This window comes from Astyanax mexicanus, chromosome 2 (assembly GCF_023375975.1).
Source record: "Astyanax mexicanus isolate ESR-SI-001 chromosome 2, AstMex3_surface, whole genome shotgun sequence".
Lineage (NCBI taxonomy): Eukaryota > Metazoa > Chordata > Actinopteri > Characiformes > Acestrorhamphidae > Astyanax > Astyanax mexicanus.
In genome coordinates, this window is record NC_064409.1 from 10299182 (window position 1) to 10318358 (window position 19177).

The 19177-nt window shown below is 39.8% G+C and overlaps 2 protein-coding genes across 2 annotated transcripts; one reads left to right on the forward strand and one right to left on the reverse strand.

Moving 5' to 3' along the window:
* Window positions 1-619: 619 nt before the first annotated feature.
* tmem121b (transmembrane protein 121B) lies at window positions 620-1966 on the forward strand. The gene has a single exon (XM_007259768.3). It carries the CDS (start codon window positions 683-685, stop codon window positions 1880-1882), a length of 1200 nt encoding a protein of 399 aa, XP_007259830.3. The 5' UTR covers window positions 620-682; the 3' UTR covers window positions 1883-1966.
* Window positions 1967-8744: 6778 nt separating this feature from the next.
* il17ra1a (interleukin 17 receptor A1a) lies at window positions 8745-18793 on the reverse strand. The gene is made up of 12 exons (XM_022671217.2): window positions 18154-18793; window positions 17867-18081; window positions 15666-15690; window positions 15161-15307; window positions 14869-14993; window positions 14651-14777; window positions 14480-14527; window positions 12846-12997; window positions 11954-12028; window positions 11766-11835; window positions 11555-11671; window positions 8745-10870 (listed from the first exon to the last, which is right to left on the reverse strand). Exons 2-12 carry the CDS (start codon window positions 17966-17968, stop codon window positions 9456-9458), a joined length of 2403 nt encoding a protein of 800 aa, XP_022526938.2. The 5' UTR covers window positions 17969-18081; window positions 18154-18793; the 3' UTR covers window positions 8745-9455.
* Window positions 18794-19177: the final 384 nt, after the last annotated feature.

The following is a 19177-nucleotide window of genomic DNA, read 5'->3' on the forward strand; positions in this document are numbered from 1 at the left end:
ATCATAGCAGTAGCATAGCAACCAACAGCTATATCATAGCAACTTATTAGCAACCACCAGCTATACTATAGGAACACTATTCCAAACAACAGCTATGCCACAGCAACATCTTCCCCACCAGCTATGCCATAGCAACCAACATCTATGCCACAGCAACATCTTACCAACCACCATAGCAACACCATAGCGACCACCTAAAAACACAATTTCAATCAGCAAGCAGGGACCTAAAATCACCTGGCAGCGTTATAGCAACCACATTGAGGACTGCTTTAGCTGTACAAGCATCATATATATATATATATATTATTATTTTTTTTAACACATTATGCGCTGCCTTGACTGCTTTTATTTACTCAATATACAAATATGCTGAATAATTAATTATTTAATAATATATATATATATATATATATATATATATATATATATATATATATATATATATATATATATATATATATATATATAATATTATTATTATTATTATTATTATTATTATTATTATATGTATCCATTCATTTTCGTATGCTCCTTCCACTCCATTCCAATATGTTCCATGTCGGGATTTATCCTCTCTCTCTCTCTCTCTAGCCCCCCCAGCCCTTGCGCCCCCCTCCCTCCACTCAGCGCCTGTCAGCACGCGGCTGCAGACAAAACAAGCTCGCGAGGCGCGGCTACGATGATCGCGCAAATCGGCAAAGACAATCCCGCGGCCAGCTGTCCCCGAGCCGCAGCGGCCGCGTACCCGGACTCCCCCGCGTCCTCGGCGCCGGACCACGGGCAGCTCTTCCTCCGCAGGCCCACTCAGACCAGCACGGGCAGCGTCAACCCGGAGGGCGGCAGCACGCAGCCGCTGGTCCCCTCAGCCTCCGCCGCCGCCAACTCTGCCGCCTCGCGCACCATGACGTCCTCGGGCGAGTTCGCGCCGTCCGCTGGCCCGCTGTTCGTGCCAAACTCGCGGCGGAACCTGCTGTACAAGGCGCTGTGCTTCGCGGTGCTGGCCGCGCAGGGCGCCGTGCTGGACTACTACCTCATCGCCTTCACCGACCTGTACTGGTGCTCGTGGATCGCCACGGACCTCGTGGTGCTCTCCGGCTGGGCCATCTTCTTCGCCAAGAACAGCCGCAGCAAGCGCGAGCGCGCGTGCGGATTCCGCCAGAAGGGCTCGCTTTTCGGCTGCCGCCTGGGAGAGTTCGCCTTTGCCTACCTGGCCTGGCTCATCTACGTGATCGCGTGCGCGCCCAAGGTCGTGCTGATCCTCGAGACGTCCATCCTGGAGCTGGTCGCGCAGCGCGTGCCGCTCGGCGTCACGGGGTTCGAGCTGGCAGTGCTGCTCGCGGCGCCGCTGCTCTTCTGCCTCATCAACTCGGTGGCGGAGGACCCGAACGGAGCCACGCGCCACCACTCGCGCGGGTGCTTTACGGCCACGTGCATGGACGTGCTGGACAGCTTCGAGCTCGTGGAGGCGCTCGTGCGCGGCACGCTGCCCACAGACGCGCGCTACGTCAGGTACGCGGTGGTGGCAGCGCACGTGGTGGCGCTGGCCGCGCCCGTCGTGTGGCTATACGAGCTGACCGCCTCGCGTGCGCGCTGCCGCTGGGCGTGGGCGCGCTTTCTGACGGGCGCGCTGGTGAACGCGCCGCTGCTGGCCATCCGGTGCGTGCTGGTGCTGCTGTACCACGCGCCGGCCTCGCTCTTCCTCTTCAAGAACGCCTTCTTCTTGGCCTGCGCGTGCCTGGAGCTCATCGAGCAGTGCGCGAACGCGCGCAGCGCGCGCCGGCTGGCGGGACACGCGGCGCAGGTCTCGCACTGCGTCTCGGAGAACGACATGGGCCCGCACGGCTACGTCAACACGCTGGCCGTCAGCACGCAGCCGTAGAGAGAGGACGCGAGGCGCGAGGACTCTTCTCCGGAGGTCGCGGGACATCAGCAGCAAGCAGCCTTTTATTGGACGCCGTCGCGCTCCAGCGTCTCCGACAGGTGCTAAAACCAAACGACACGCGGTGCCAGTGAAGAACAGCCCCGCCCCGCCCACCATTGCCCTCTGCATTTCATCCGCCCTTAAATACCCCTCCATTTAACATCACCTAGATCAGATTCAGAAGGGCTCAAACAAAGGGCCTGGATGGTCAGACCACAGACCTTCAGAAGTGTGCTTGAGTTGGTAGTAGGTTGGCAATTAAAATCTCCCTAATTGATCGCTGGTTAGAATCCTGTTCATGTAGCTTGCCTTCGCTACTGGAGCCCTGGGAGAGCACAATTGGCCTTGCTCTCTTTGGGTGGATAGATGAAGCTCTTTTTCCCCTTTTCACTCCTAAGGGTGATGTTGTTCAGCACAAGGTGTCTGTGAGCTGATGTATCAGAATCAAGTCGCTGAGCTTTCCTCAGAGCGAGCTGTGATGCTACATGACAATGCTGCATCAGGTGGTGGCTGATTTCACATGTATCAGAGGAGGCATGTGCTAGTCTTCACCTTCCTGGTGTTGGGCATCACTAGTGATAGAGGGATCTCTCTATTTACATAGAGTAAGATGAGGCGAAGGAGCAAGCAGATATGTCGCTTTATAACTAATCAGCAGAACATCACAATTTTAAAGCTTCTATTTAAAGGCTAAAATCTTGCATAGTGTGTTTGAACTTGTTGGGCTCTACGTGGCATCAAGATATTCAGTAGTGAAGATGTAAGCAGCCATTCAGAGTGGTTTGGTGCAATTTTGTGGTTCATTTTAGAGAAACTTACTGAATCTGATTTTTTGCCTGAGTTTGCCTGATGCATGTCTGCATTGCAAATCTAGCCAGCATGACAAAAGCCACGGAACCCAATATTAATTTATGTGTCACAATTTTTATGACTTGTCAGTGTGTAAAACATGTAATTTCCCATGAATGCACTTTAAAATACAAGAGTCCTTACTCTAGTCACACTGCCAGTGAGGAGTTTAGTTTCTGTGTGGGTGTCCATCAGATGCTCTTGTCTTCCCATCTCCCAAAAACACATGGTATGTGAATTGCCATTGTAAATAAAGTGCTGTCATGCCAAAGGCAAAATCCTATAGGGTAGGAATAGTGGATACAAAATTAAGTAGTTCAGATAATATCAGCAGAGAATTTGGTGAGAATTCTTAAAGCAAATATGGCTTAGAACTGACTACTGTTTCAGGACGAGGCTGTTCTACATGAACTTGCACTAAAGGGCTCGTTTGTCTTCACAGTGTCTAGAGCAGTTGGCTGTTCCCTATCACTAGCCAGGATTCAGCTGTGAAAGCAGAATTTTCTTACCTGTCAGAATGGTGGAAAGGCTCCTCAGACATGTGGATACCCAATCAGAATGCAGCTGACAAAATCCTGCCAGCGTTGTGTGCATAAGCTATCAGCAGAGTGTGTGAGGCTGACACTAGCGTATTCATAACATAATATTTTATGCAGCAGCTGTATCTGTACGAGAGCTTTTAGAGGCATTAAAAACACTTCAGATGTCTGGGTCCATTTACCACCAGTATAAACATTGAAATGTAAGATTCTCTAGAATGGAGCATTAAACCACTTCCAAACCGTTCCAACTGACTGATTTAGCATTTTAATTATGCAGAATTAGAATTCCACTTAGTCACTTATGGTCTTTTTCAACAAACCCTGGTCTCAAATGAATGCATTCCATCAACCAAACCAAGGGACACACTCTAAGACCACTTCTATGCTTATCAGGATATTTTTAGATTTTTTTAGAAATTGAGATTTCCCTTTTTTCATTTTTTAATTATTTCTACCATCCACAAAAAGACTAATATGCTACTATTTAAACACCACTAAAAAGGAAGAAAACACAGTCCCTAAGTCTCATGTACTATGCAAACAACGAAATCACAGATTCTTAATATGAACAGAGCATCATATATTTGTAATAGAACAGTATTTACATTCATATATCAAAATCTTAAATATAGAGCTACATGAAGATAGTTTAACAAGTAGTTTTATTCCTTATGTATTTGACGATACAGTCATTATCCCAGAAACATGCATGCATTTTAACATTGGAGTTTTTTTTTTAAATCTCCACATTGGAGAGCATTTACAAAAAGCTCAGTTTTCATCGATCAAGAAGTGTGTTTTTTTGTGGTTGGAAGAACTTTTTAAAACCATTTTACAAGTATCATGATGTGAGTAAAGAGAGCTCATTTTTGCAATTTATTTGGAGCAGAGCAAAGAAACCATAGGTGTGAAAATGATGACAACCCAAAGAAACAAGTTCAGCTCGGAAAGGCCATTTTAATTAGCTGATGACTTGAGCCAGGTGAGTTTAATGAGGAAGACGACAGCAGTGCTATAGATCCCCCCGGTCTGGAGTCTGACACATACCGTATGTGCCCTACTTTGAACCCTCTTTCCTCTGCATTTTCCACCATCACTGTTCTTCACTCCCAACTCAAGAGCATCGATTGCAGAGAGCAGAGAGTAACAATGGCAGGTGCTAATTAAAGTTTATCTAAGATTAGATATGTTCAGGCAATTAGGTCACTTCTAAATCTGTGACATGCGGTTGCTGTGGAACTGGGTGACTGCTCCGCTTTATTGTTTGCAGAGCTGCTTCCTGAGTGAAGCAGGCAGATTGTAAAATCATAAAAATGGTTTCTAAACATCCTCCACCCACTTTGGATTTAAAGACTGGAAATGCTAGTCAAGAAGAGGCCATCTACTTCAGCTGTATCGTCTGACAGCCAGTGGATGTTGTTGGACTATGAAAGAAAACAGCATGGACAGTGGATGTCATATCACTCCAGCATTGGTGTATACCAATATATACCATATATATATATATATATATATATATATATATATATATGTACGGCCCCTATATACCATTCCGCCAACCATATATACTCCATCTACTCCATCCAGCCTCCAGTTCCCTTCTGCACCCATCTCCCTCTTCCCCCCAAGAAAACTTGCCAGTACACTTTCACGGCTGTGGTCATGAACGGTCATCATAGTGATATGTGTGACTTGCAGTTTTGTTTTTGTTTGATTTGCACTTGTATCGTGAGGCACTTTATAATTTATAATGTGAAAATATAATATATCATGGGATGTTACAGACAGTGCTGTTTGGTAAAGTTAGTGCTATATTTTTGAGGTCTACAGTGGCATGCAAACATTTGGGAGCCTCTGTTCAAACTTTCTGTGACTGTGAATAGTTAAGCTAATAGTTAGTAACTAATAGTTTCTATAATATTTTAAGAAAAGTGAAAAGCCTAAAGCACAAAACTATACCAAAGTATGATCCATCCACCCCCATGCTTAACAGTTGGAGAGGTGGCCCTGTCATTAACACTAAATGTTGAGGAAAGTTTTCTACTGTTTATTCTGATGATTCTTCCTTAAAGGATGTATTTGTCCAGGCGAAAGAGCAGGCAGAACAGGGCACCACCACTTCAGAGTATGGTAAGCCTCTGTGAAAGTCTTCTGCAGTTCTTTCTGAAAGTTTTGTTGGTCTTTCAGACCTCAACTTGAGTTACACCATTCTTGGTAACAGCCATTTCTTAATTTTGTACATTACAAACTTGGGAAATTTCTACATGAAGACACTTTTCTTTGCCTTACTTTTATCTTGTGAGCCAGAGAGCTGGTTAGAGGAGCCCATAGCTTCTGGTTGTCAAAAACTTTCAGAAAAAATACTAAATTCAGTGGGAGTGATAATTTTAGTAGCAAAATCTGAAGCCACTGATGAGCCTTTTCTTTCTAAAAAAATATTATGAAGAATCCATAGGTCTGACTAAGTGAATTAACGTCTGAGAAAAGCCCTATCCTGATGGGACTTGTTTCTCAGAGGGGCGTCTGTGAAAAATAGTTCACACTTCTACTTAGTGATAAATCTCTTGCATCCGGACTGCAATTAAAAAACAGGAGGAACAGTAAGGTTTTTTTTTAGCTTTCTTGGTCACATGACATCATGTTCAGTAGCTCCTCCATTTCCACTGACTGTTGTGTTTAAGTGGATCTCTGTGGAAACACAAGCCTAAAGTGTAATTACGGTGTGTGGTAGTGGACAAATAGCTATTTTATTAAATGCGAGTTGATAAAACTCAGAGATGTGCAAAAACAGTAGGTAATTCAGCCTGTAATTTTCTCAGAGGACATTTGAGAAAAACATGTATATGGTCATTTTGGACAAGAATAAAATCACAGGACCCCCATAAAAAAGAGAAAATTACCCCAGGACCCCCTGAAAAACTAATCCTGTCTATAAAAGAGAGCTAAAATATCTTTGCTTGCCCAAACTTACCTTTTTTTTTCATTTAAAAATTGTACACAAATGTACAAAACAAAACAATATGCTAGTGAATCTTGCGTAAAAATTCTTAACCAGGTAATCTTTTATTATTTTAACCAATCACAGTAACAGAAGGTTCTGACCAGAAGTGCCAAACATTTTCATGCCACAGTACATCAAACAAGTAAAATGTCAAACATTTCATGGAAATCAACTGACATTTCCTACTAAATGTGAGGTGACGTCTCGCAGGCACTGACCTGTTAAGACACGTTGTCAGTGGATGCACTTATAAGAGGTGTAAATAGACCTTGTGCCCTGCTAGATTCGGTGTATCTCTCAGATAGTGACCGTTGTGTATTGTTTCCTGTATTCAGATGTGACGAGAATGTGAAGAAAGGTACTTGAGAATGAAAAAACGCTGTAAGGTGTATGATACGGGCTTGTGGTGATTGCTGATACTGTTAGCGATTAGCACGGATACTTTGTGAATAGCACTACCTATGAGAAAAGTGTAATTCATCTTTAGAACTGACGCTCTTCTTCAGTGGCCTCGGCAGGCCACATTACAGCAGTGGCATCTCATCCGTCTCGACCCAGAACTAGGCTACCTCTCTACACTTGGTCCTATTGCTCTTTTTTTTTCAAGTCAGGAGCCAATTTATTTATGTCTTCTGGTTCTTGTGCTTTAATCATTTCAGCATACAGAGGCTATTAAAGCCAACAGAGCTTATGCTGCATTCCATTTAGCCCGGATGTTGGAGCTGGAAATGACATCACACCAGAGTTTAGCTATTTACTATGTCTGTTAGCAGTGTCCCAAAACTACGCGATATAGTATGTTGTGCATCCAAACATGTCCGTATGTCCAAACAGATAGAGAAAGATAGCAGTGCTAATAAACTGTATAACACTACTGCTTTACTATTGCTGATGTGTGGTGCAGCCATCTTGGATTCTGAACTCTGGGTTAACATGGCTCTCCCAATTTTTTTTTTTCAAGAGTCCGTTTTAACTTGATACAAATGTGCTGGTGTGAAAATGCCCTTAGTGTTTCGAGAGAGAGAGAGAGAGAGAGAGAGAGAGAGAGAGAGAGAGCTGATCAATGAAATGTGAGTGGTTGTGATGTAAATTTGCCTGCACATGCAAAACACCTTGTTTTTAGATCAGAATTCAGATAAAGAGAGAGTCAAGGCTCAAGCTAGGTCAGTCACAGGAAGTAAGTCAGGCTAAGGAAAGAAGTTTAAGCAAATCTCACTTGGATGGAAACCCCCTTGTTTTGAAACTCTTCTTGGTTTTACGTAATTGCACAGATCTGACACAGTCCTGTACAAACAGGGTTCTTTGATCACTTGCGTGGCTAGTACAGTTCCTACTAATATATGGTAGCAATCATCGCTGTTGGAGCAAAACCTCATAACTCCAAACTTCAAATAATTCTTTCTATATTTATTTCACTCCTTTTTTCTTTTGACTATTTTGTATTTAAAAGTTCTAAAGCTTGTAGAAGAAACATTATATTTATAGCATTTGATTTTGTTTTAAAAAGGTTCCAGGGAGGTTAGTTCATAATGTTACATAATATTCCTGTAATGTTCTGAAAACATGTGATGTAATATTTGTTTGCATCACGACATTATTAAAACATTTCTCTCACCACATTCACAGTTAGACACTATCATACAGGAAACATCAACTCTAAAGTTGATATAAAAAAAATTCCCCAGTACTTATAACATTTTTTATTAAATCATGCTGATATCATTTTAATAATGAATATTTTATGAATGTCATAAAAAACCTTTTGAGCATTTATTAATAAATTGTAAATACCATTTTTTAAATATGATATGTCTACTAAAAGTAAAAAAGCTCATATATATATTAATATATTGCGGGAATAAACAATTAATCATAAAAAAGTATGTGGATAAAAACATTTTTAGCATCATCCAGAAATCATGACAAATTTGAATGTCCATAAAGGCAAAAGTTTACAGTAGACTGTTCAATTAATATTCTACAAACCAAATATTTCTAGTTGGGAATGACCTACAAGTACCTGCATTTTTATATGGAGTGTTTTTGCCTTATCTCCAGCAAAGTTCCAATTTGAGAGATATGAGGTTTTGTTCTGCAGCGATTACATATTCGATAATCAGATTATCAGACCACAATCAGAAATGACTGTGCATCTTAACTCTGTCATCATTCACACGTTCAGATCAGAGAAGGGGAGGGTGGGGTGTTAAATATGCAGGCCGAAAGTGCATTATTAACAACTGGATTTCTGTGCCTCATCGTGCAATATGAACATGTTAAAAATGCTAATCTTTGAAACTGTTTAATATGTGTCTATCAAAACTTTAAATGTGGCCACATGATGAAATGTTCATGCAGATGGATTGCTGTTTCTATGTGCAATGCATAACACTTTCAAATGTTTTACAGAAGACTCTGCCACAAGGGCTGGAAACAACACACTTTATTTACTGTATTTACATTTTGTTTTTACGAGACATTTTTTGCACTATCCAAATCCTGCCATCTTCTTAATCTACTCAACATGAAGTATATTAAACCTGGAATTTTGGACAAATGTAACGCTTTTGTTTTCAGATCTACAGTAAATTCCAGTAAAGAGCACATGAAGACAACCAAAGACTGCTGCTTTTTTGAGTTTGCTGTTATTAGGAATGTACTGTTGCAGTATTAAATTTAAAGCTCCATGTAATGTATATTTTATTCTTCTAAATGTACATGAATCAACTTAGACACAGACCCATTTAGTGATTAGAAAAAGTAATTATATATTATTTACAGAATAATACATGCAGTACAACAGAAGTTCGTGTTCTGTAAATTAAAACCTGTATGTTCTTTGAGGTACCCAAAATAAACATGTGCAGTACCAATGTAATCAAAACAAACCGGTGTATATTTCATTTCTTGATTGTAATAGAACACAGCACTAAGCTTTGAAGAAAGTTCAGCTGCAGCAATGACTTATACTTCCATATTTGGTGATAAACGGCAATAGCAGCCAACTGCATTAGTCATAAAGCTTGGGGCAACAAGGACTAGTTTAAGAACCAGTGATGTTGGTTCTTAAACTACATTGGAAATAATCTGCTGTTTCCAGCTAACAATCAACAGAACATCAGTGTCTCACTTTCAACTTTCAAGTCTCTGTGCAGAAGCCAGAAGAGATGGGACTGTTCAGGTAGAGAACTTCCTGTAACTTGGCCAGATCAGCCAGAGAGAATGCTGGAGGCTCTTCCCGTACATTCGAATTGGAGTCTCTGGAACTGTATCCTTGATCTGACCATCTAGACTGTCTCTTACCTGACGCCTCTTCCATCTCACTCTCATCTCTTTCCTCTGGCTGGTTGTGATCAACCATTGAGGGTGGAGGAGCAGGTATCTGGGAAGACATCAGGGAGAGCTGCAGTTGCTGGAGCGCTTCCATCGCATCCACTGAGCGCCGTTCACAGTCATCTGACGGTAGATAATCCTTCACATACAGCTCATTCTGGTTTGGAGGTAGAAGTTCATGTAGTGCAGGTTCAGCCAAAAGGCAGCTGTGGGTATCTATGAGAGCCGGGTACACACCAGATGTGTGTATGCCAGGTGGTGGTTCTACAGATGGATAGATGGAATATACCTGGCTCAGCACTGGTTGGATGCCCAGCATGGAAGGTTCTTCAACATCCAGGTTCAGATTGGGTATTTCAGAAGTCCGTACATCTTCCGTCAGATCTATGGGGTGTATCTCAACTCCGTGCTTTAAGACAGGGGGACCAATATTGATTACAGGCTCGCATGTAAGAACAGGTGGGATGTTCTCATCAATAAATGGGATGCTCTCGGCTGCAATCACCTCATCTTCGCTGTCGCAGCATTCCTCCTCAAACCAGTCTGGATTCTCCACTTGGTAGGCTTGGAAAATTTCTATCGCATCCTTTAAGGCTTTGCCTGAGTCGCAGTTGAAGTACTCATCAATCCCAAGCCCCTCAATTGTATTTATCTTCCCTGGTTGATACTGCTCTCTATCCAGGATTCGGAAGTACAGCGTTTCAAAGTGCTTCATCAGCTTGTACTTGACCGCCACATCAAGCATGGACGGCACATCTTGCTCCCCACAGATATCATCGAAATATGCCACCAAATACTTGCCGTACGAGGCTGGATGCTGCATGTCGGGCGTGATTAGCTGTAACGCGAGAGTCAGCATGTCTCCCATTGGCGACTGGACATCTTCCCGTAGGTAAACTCGTGGTCCTCCACACATGGCTCCCCACTTCGCCTGCACTCCTCGAGAGCAGAGGACCAGCACCTTGTTGGAGGTTTGTTCGATGAGGCGCATGTGCTGTTCGGTCCACTGTAGGCGGCCCATGACTCCGACTGAGGTCGTATCCAAGAGGTCCAGGTAGACCTGTATGCCACATTTGGCCCTCAAGAAGGCACAGAGCTTCAGTACTATGTCTGTGTATTTAGGGTGATCTCGAGAGTAGAGGATCAGCACTGAATGCGTATGAGGTGGAACTGGGTGGGAGGGTGTGGGCAGAATAATAAGTGGTTCATTTTCTAATCGATCTGAAAAACAAAAAAAGCAAAAGCACAGATATAGTATTAGATATCTTATTTTGAGTCTTGAATTTTCATTGATGTATTTATGTATCTTTTTTCTCTTTTACTGTAGACTGAATACAGTATACACTGACATGCCAGGTCATGGTCAAAGTAAGGGACAGGAACTACCATTGTGTAGCCTTATGTATTAAATGTGAATGTGATTTTGCACTGACAATTCTATCCAGACACCACCAGTCACAAGCATCATCATGCTCTGCGCTGTCCACTGTGGGTGGTAATGCCTCCTGTGATGTATTCTTGGTAAAACTGTGATACTCTGTTGATTGAGGAGTGTTCAATGCCTGAACATCTTTAGAAACAGAATATCACATCCATTTGGCTCTTAAATAACTGACTCTGATAATTCACATTGCCTTGCCATGAGCACACTGGCATGTATTCAGCCTTACTGACAAGATTACACCTCACAACTTATACAGTTCAGTCGCAAAATGTCCCATGAGGTAACGCAATCAATCCGCGTACTGCTACTACTTTTACGTACTGGTACTACTCTCATGATGTTCGGCATGTCAGTGTATACCATATAGAAGATGATATTCAGTTCAATTTCTACAGAACAAACCAAATGTAAAGTATAAACGTCTCAGCCAGGATAAAATGTAGGACTTAAAGAGAGCTTACTCCTTTGCTGCTTCCTGCGGCACAAACAAGCAGCAAAAACCACAAGACCCGAGAACAGAAGAAAGAGTCCAGCAAAAACCAGCCACATCTTAGACTCTTTTAGAGGTGCCGGTGCCTCTGTTTAAAACAATTAACAGAAACATTCACAAACATGCATAAGGAACACACTTGTCCATTTGCAAGAAATAGATTGAGGAATGGAATTGCATACCTGGACATATGTTAAAAAAACGGTTCTTTCTGGTGCAGTCGTTTTTACACTTGGTGAAGAAGGGCTGGATCTAAATAAGAAGACATTTAACACAAAACCTTTAATAAATAAAACACTATTTTATCATATGCAAGATATGTAACTGGTTGTAGGCAGTCTCTAAATACATAATACATCTGAACACAAACCTGGACACTGAATTTGCAGCATGTGTGTGGCCAAGCATCAAGGTCAAACGTAATGTTCAGCAATGACATTTTGTCCTGTAAAAGAGAACAGATACCATTTAACATTAAGTCCAATAACTGTTCTGTAACAACTATAATATAGTAATATCAGAGTATTATTATCATCTCCATGTTTTTACACTTATTGCATTAATGTAGGACCATAGAGTAGCACTTTGTAGTTCTATAATTACAGAATATAGTCTAGTACCTGTTTCTGTTTATACTTTATTATACTTTTTTCATCTTGTTCTTCAATAGTCAGGACACCACAGGATGGACCACCACAGAGCAGCTATAATTTGGGTGGCATTTCGGGGGCATTCTCAGCACTGCAGTGGCACTGATAAGATGATGGTTAGTGTGTGCTGTACTGGTATTCTTGGATCAGACACAGCAGTGCTACTGGAGTTTTTAAACACCCCAGTGTTAATGCTGGACTGGGAATAGTCAGACAACAGCTTTCTGTAAGCAGCTTCCTGTAACCAATAATGGAGGACTAAAGGACTGACCAACACACACTGTGCACCAACAAATGTCTCAGACTACATCTACTACATCATCTACTACAGGGTGGAGCAGCTAGGTAGGAGTGTCCCATTGAGTGGACAGTGTTTAAAACTCCAGCAGCACTGCTGTATCTGTAGTGTATCTGTCTGTGGAGGACTATCCTGTGGGTCCTGACATTAAAGGACAGTGTGAAAGGAGGACAATAATAAAGTATACACAGAAACAGATTACAGACATAACTACAGTCTGTAATTACAGAGCAACAAAGTGCTCCCACATGCTCTGTAGAAACAAGGATTCTGGACTGTTTCTATGACAGTCTAGTAACAATTTAACTCCATACCTTATTGAGAATCTGTTTTCTGTGTTTGTCATCACCACACCTCACAAAGACATAATAGTTTTCAGAAAGCTCTCCCGTGTTAAAGGAAACCAGCAGCGTCCTGTCATCTGCTCCTGTGCGTTTCATGGTAATGTTGGGCTGCCAAAAAGATCCTGTGGCAAAGAGAGAAAATCAGACTCACATGAGGAGGAACATCCATGAAAACCTGGCAACATATAAGCAAAAACTGTGATTAACCCTTGTGTGGTGTTCGGGTCTGTGGGACCCGTTTTCATTTTTCATCAAATGATACTAAAAAATATTTTTTCTAACTCAAACTCATTGGCATTGGTTCATTTTTTGTGAAAAACATATATCAAAACACATTTTCGATAAACACACCCACCCCCCCCCCCCCCACACACACACATTTATATTACATACAGTATATTTGGCCAAGGGCTAATAAACATTGCTTCATTTGTAAATTTGAAACTAAACAAATTTTCTACTCATATCTTGAGTTTAATTCATTTTCTTTTACATTTTATTAAAAAACTAATAAAAAAAGAGTATCACTTTTTGAAAGAAATATAACATAAGAAAGGTAAAGGGCAAATATTAACCATGTAAGCTGTTTGTATTTTGCCTGCAATTTAGGTGAAGCAAGCATGTGTAAAGCATTTTAATGTAAAATTGCTTAATTTTGCTGAATTAAATACAAATAACAAAGTAAACGAGTAACAAAAATATGAACACCACACAAGGGTTAAATCCATTAGGTCATTTAAACACAGTACAACACTAATGCTATCATATAGAAAGTTTAGAGTCAAAATGTCATGTTTTGTTGATTTTAAAAAATATATATATATTTTGTTTTACAGAAAATATATATGGTATTTATTTACATACAAATGCGGAAGTTAGTTTCCATAGTTCCTTATAATTCCCCTTTTTGCATGAATAGCAAAGACATTAAAATGACTGGTGAAAAAATAATAGGTCATAGGTCATGTCCAAAAACTTGACAAAAATAAGACGTTAAATTGCAATCTGTAATCTATAATTTGAGGTTATTTTAGTAAATCAATTAAATCACTTAATAATAGCAAATATTTTATATATTTATAATATAATATATTATTATATTAGATATTAGATCTGCTGGTGACACAATAGTACACCGCTTGACCAATAGAATACTGACTCTCTGAAGCAGATAAACATGTAACTACTGGCACCATGCCTAGTGGCACCATGTGTTGAGCTGTAGAGCAGTGGAGCTGTGTTCTCTGCAATGATGATGCTCAATTCAGTACTTTGGTTTGAGTTGGGGTTCAGGGGTAGAAATCATCCACCATCCAAACCTCACTAATGCAGTAGTCCATGTCACTGAATGCAACCAAATCCTCACAGAAATGCCCTAAAACCAAAGAGAAATCCTTCTCTGGAGAGTAAAGTTGGATACTCCAGCAAAAACAGGAATAATTATTTTTTAAGAACCTGGGTTTCAAAACATTTGTCTAAATAGTGTACATTAATTAATAATAATATTAATAATAATAATAATAATAATAATAATAATAGTAACTAATATTCTGTATTGTTTCTTCTCAGAATCAACAATCCTGCTCTCTTGGATTTTCTCTCACCTGTTTCAATACAGAACTTGGTCTTCTGCACGACAGGGTGACTGCAGTCTGTGGTCATAGATAAATATATGTATATTAATTTAAAAAGCATTTTTAACAATTTAACAATATTTTGTTGTATTTGCTGTGTGTACTGGTGTACTTGGTTAACGTTTACTTTCATTAACTCACCTGGAACAGCAACAAATGTGCGAATATCGTAGTTGGACTGGCCTGAATTTGGCTTAGGGAGGTTGGAGATGGAAACTGAATAGTTAAATCCAGGGTCAACCACCATTTGGTCCACGAAAAACGGCCACTTAAAAAATATACAAAAACACACAAATTACATTAAATCTCTAAAGCAATTAAAACTTACCAACAGGCAGATTCATTAGCTGTAAACTCACCAGTTCATTAGTGGGACTCCTCATACCCGAAAGCCCCTCAGAAAGTGTGTTTTGGATACACAAGTGTTCACTGGTGTCTAACTTCATCACCTGAAGCTGATTTCCTTTCAGAAAAAAGATGCTTCCTAAAAGAAACACACTTTACTTTAGTTCAAGTTACATAATGTTATAACTTTTTAAACTACACTGACATGCCAAAAGTCATGGGATAGCAGTATGTAGGTTAATCATGAGTTGTTATCTTAAGGGAAGGCTTGGAAAGAGAAGTCAAAACATTTAATAAAACACCTACCATCATCCATTGCATTCCATTGTGCCACAATTACCGGCACCAAGTCTCCATTCTCGTCAACCCTGACATCCCATTTGGCTCTCAGATCCCGCGGCGCACTCGGAGTGTAATCCTGCTGTTTCATCCATTCTTCATAGAAGCAGTTATCTGAAGAAAGTAATGAACTATTCAGTATCGCTTCAACTCAGTACTTTAAAGTTAATCTTATTATTTCTGTTCCTCTGTGATTTGGATGGTAACAGTGGGTTTGCATATGTATATATCGTTGCTGTCTAATGAAAAACAAATATCTCCAAAACTTTCAATGAAAGTCAATGTGAAAAGAGATTAATTCAGGTCATTTTAAGTATTTCTATTGGTCTGTTCATCAAGAAATTTTGGCAGAATGTAAGAGACAGTTTGTCTGTTCAAATTATTTAGTAAACTAAAAATCGAAAGCTGTCATTGGACAGCGACAATATGTGTGCGTACTCTAATTCACAAAAGAGAAGAAAGAGATACTTACTAAACTCAGCTTTACATGGCACGTCCTGCAAAGAGAGAACAAAGGGATGAACAGGTTTATTAACAGAATGGTGTTTTTTTGTTTTGTTTGTTCATTAAAAGCATATCTGGGAATATCAGAATCATAATTGCCTTTATTGTCACATGGTCACAAGTACAAGCGAAATTAGCCATCAACCCATCCATACATACATACTACATACAATAACATACAATGGGGGAAACAGGACAGGAAGACAGGGTAAGGGATTAGGCCTGTCCCAATAAAATTTTTTGAGGACTATATATCATCCTAATAATAATAGTTTGGAAAATACATATTTTTAGTTTTATTTTATTTTTTTATTTCCCTATTACAAACAAGCATTAAATAATTATTAAATAAAAGGTTCTGCATATGCAAGTATGTATGGCAGCATATTGTTGAAAAAAGCTGCAATTCCTTTTGTTTGACATATCTGATTTAATAAAAAAAATAAAAAGATCTCAGGCAGTGGTATTCAATGAAAATCAGATGTTGTATAATGCACCCTGCGTATCCAATATTAGAGTTTATATAAAGGACACTGAGCAGGTGCAAAATGTCTCTAGTAAATATGTGATGGACAGTAAGAACTTTGACTTTCACAGCACACTGCACATACTGTTATATGGCAATTGCACATGCGTCCATTGCGATAACAATGGTGAATCAAAACATTGTGCAGCCCTGTGTGGCAGTATCAATATTCAGTGAAAGAATAAACCAAAAGTTTTTTGTATATATACAGTAGGAAAGCATAGATATGGGAATTCTGCTCCGGGACAGTGTATTGAAAGTCTGACATATGATGTTATCCAATAAATATATCACCACTTCTCTTAAATATATTGGGATATGTGTTTTCTCTCATATTGCACAGCCCTAATTTCAACACAATGTAAAGAACAACTGCCATATTTAAATTGAGTGTTAAAAAGTTTTTTTGTGGAATTAAATGTGAAAGAATGTAGCTTAAAAAAAAGTCTTGTAAATGTACTCTGTTGCTAGATTATGTAACTGTAACTTAATCTAGCCCAAAAGGGAGAAAATGGGAACACATTAGATACAAATCAACTGTAACAGAAAACTCAAACCACAGATGATCTGACATACACAATGAGATAATTTCTTATATTTAAACTGACATTTCTAAACAAAGCCTGAAATTAACTCATAAGAACCCAGACCCATTTATTGAATATTAAACTTAAGTTCAAAATTAAATCAAATAAATTCAAAGAGCAGCTTAATGTTTTTTTTATTATTGTGAACAAATGACTGTAAATATTTTAAGGGTTAATATCCTAATGTAACACAAATAACACAGCAACACTTTCATAACATAGGGAAAAATAAGAGACCACATAAAAACGATGAGTTTCTTTGATTTTACCAAATTGAAAAGATCGATGATCACAAACCATCAAACCAAGCTGAACTGCTTGAATTTTTGCACCAGGAGTGGCATAAAGTTATCCAAAAGCAGTGTGTAAGACTGGTGGAGGAGATGTATGAAAACTGATAAAAAAAAAAACAGGGTTACTCCATCAAATATTGATTTCTAAACTCTTAAAACTTTATAAATATTGTTAAACGTGTTTTCTTTGCTTTATTTGAGGTCCAAAAGCTCTGCATCTTTTTTGTTATTTCTCATTTTTTGCCAAACGTTTTATGTGGAATTTGGAAGAAATGTTGTCCTAGTTTATAGAATAAAACAAATATGTTCATTTTACCCAAACATATACTTAAAATAGCAAAGAGCTGTATATTTTTACATTTTGTTCTGGTCAGAACTAGTTATGTGGAACGTAAAACATTTATTAAAGCATTTTAATGGATTTCATGAGTAAAAATGAGTGAGAAGGTGTTGTGTGCGACACATAGAATACTTCATCTCTTTTGGGTTAAAGCCGTAATGTTTCCAGTCCACCTTAAATAATAGCTTACAGCAGTTACAGTATGCTGCGTTGTCAGTCACTTCAATAAAAAAACAGCTGTAGTATTTAAGGTGGAACTGAAGAATTAAGCGCTTTAGCTCTTAAAGGAGGGACATTTCCTTTTTATTTTTATTTTTTTGTAAAAAGTAATATCTTAAAAGTTTTAAAATTTGAGGTGAGTTATTCTCGAACTCTAAACCTTTTCTTCCCAGTTTAGTTTCCTGAAAGGACCGCTTAGCTTACCTCGAGAGCACACCTCAGCTCGGAGGAGTTGAGCACGCGGAGAGCCGAGCTCTGAGACAGAAAGCAGAGAAATAAAGCCGCCCTCAGGTAGAGTAGAGCCATGGTCCTCACATGATAGAGCAGAACTTAATGAAGCTTTAATAAATCTCAGGGTTCATCAGGGCTGTTGTGTTGTAGTGAGGCAGAGCAGGCGGATACAGTGTCTCGCGGAGGGACTGAGAGAGAAAATAAAACCATCAAAACTTCCTGGATTTTATGCAAATCTTAAAGCGCACGCTCACACCTACCTGCCTTACTGGAAAGACCTGCCTACAGTTTCTAAAGAAGCGCGCGGGCGGGGGAAAAACCCACGGGGGGAGACACAAGTGACGAACCCGCTCTGTAACAACTGTGTAAAACCGTGTAACATCCTGTAACAACATGTAACAACCCTGTAACTCTGTCTCAGCTGAGCAGAGGAGCTGTTACATTAAGTGTAGCTTCCCTGCTGGCATTTCAATGTTATTGTTGATGTTATTGGTTGAATCAATGTTGGATTTGGTGTTGATTTTGAAAAGTGAATCAACTTTGATATGGCAACATTGTTTCAACGTAGTACGTTCAATCTTTAATAAACCATAGCTCACTAAAACTAGAAAATCCTATGATTAAGGGTGCTTTTACACCTGCCTCGTTTGGACTGGACTTTCGGACTTTTCAGTTTGGTCCGAACCAAAGTAGCAGATGTGAAAGGGACCAGATTTTGGTCCGACCAAGAGAGGAGGTCTCGGTCCGGATCTTCTGAACCATGGTCCGGTTCGCCTGCAGTGTGAAAGCGCTTTTCTGAATGGTTCGAACTTTCGGACAAATTAGTACTGACTGCAGTCATTATATCGTCAATTATATTTAAAGTCCGCTAACTGCCCTGTACATTGTTTACTTCCGTTCAGAGGCGGAGCTAAGACATGATGCTGACGAAATGGGCGGAACTTGACGGTATGACGCTAACAAAGTGGGCGGAGCTAGACGCACTGGACGTCCAACTCCGCCTTCCTGCTGGCTGCAGTCTATGGAGGACCAAAACTGCCAAAATTAAAAATAAATAACTAAATAATAACTAGTAAATCACTCAATAAAAGTAATATGGTGGATAAAAACGGTAAAAAAAAATAATTAAGGTAAAAATAAATACATATACTTAAAAGAAATGTCTTAATAAATTGTTATTTATGGATTTCTTTATTAACATTAATTAATTTTTGTTTATTTATTTACATGACTATTTATTTCTGCATTCATTTATTTCCCGATTTATTTATTTCTGCATTCATT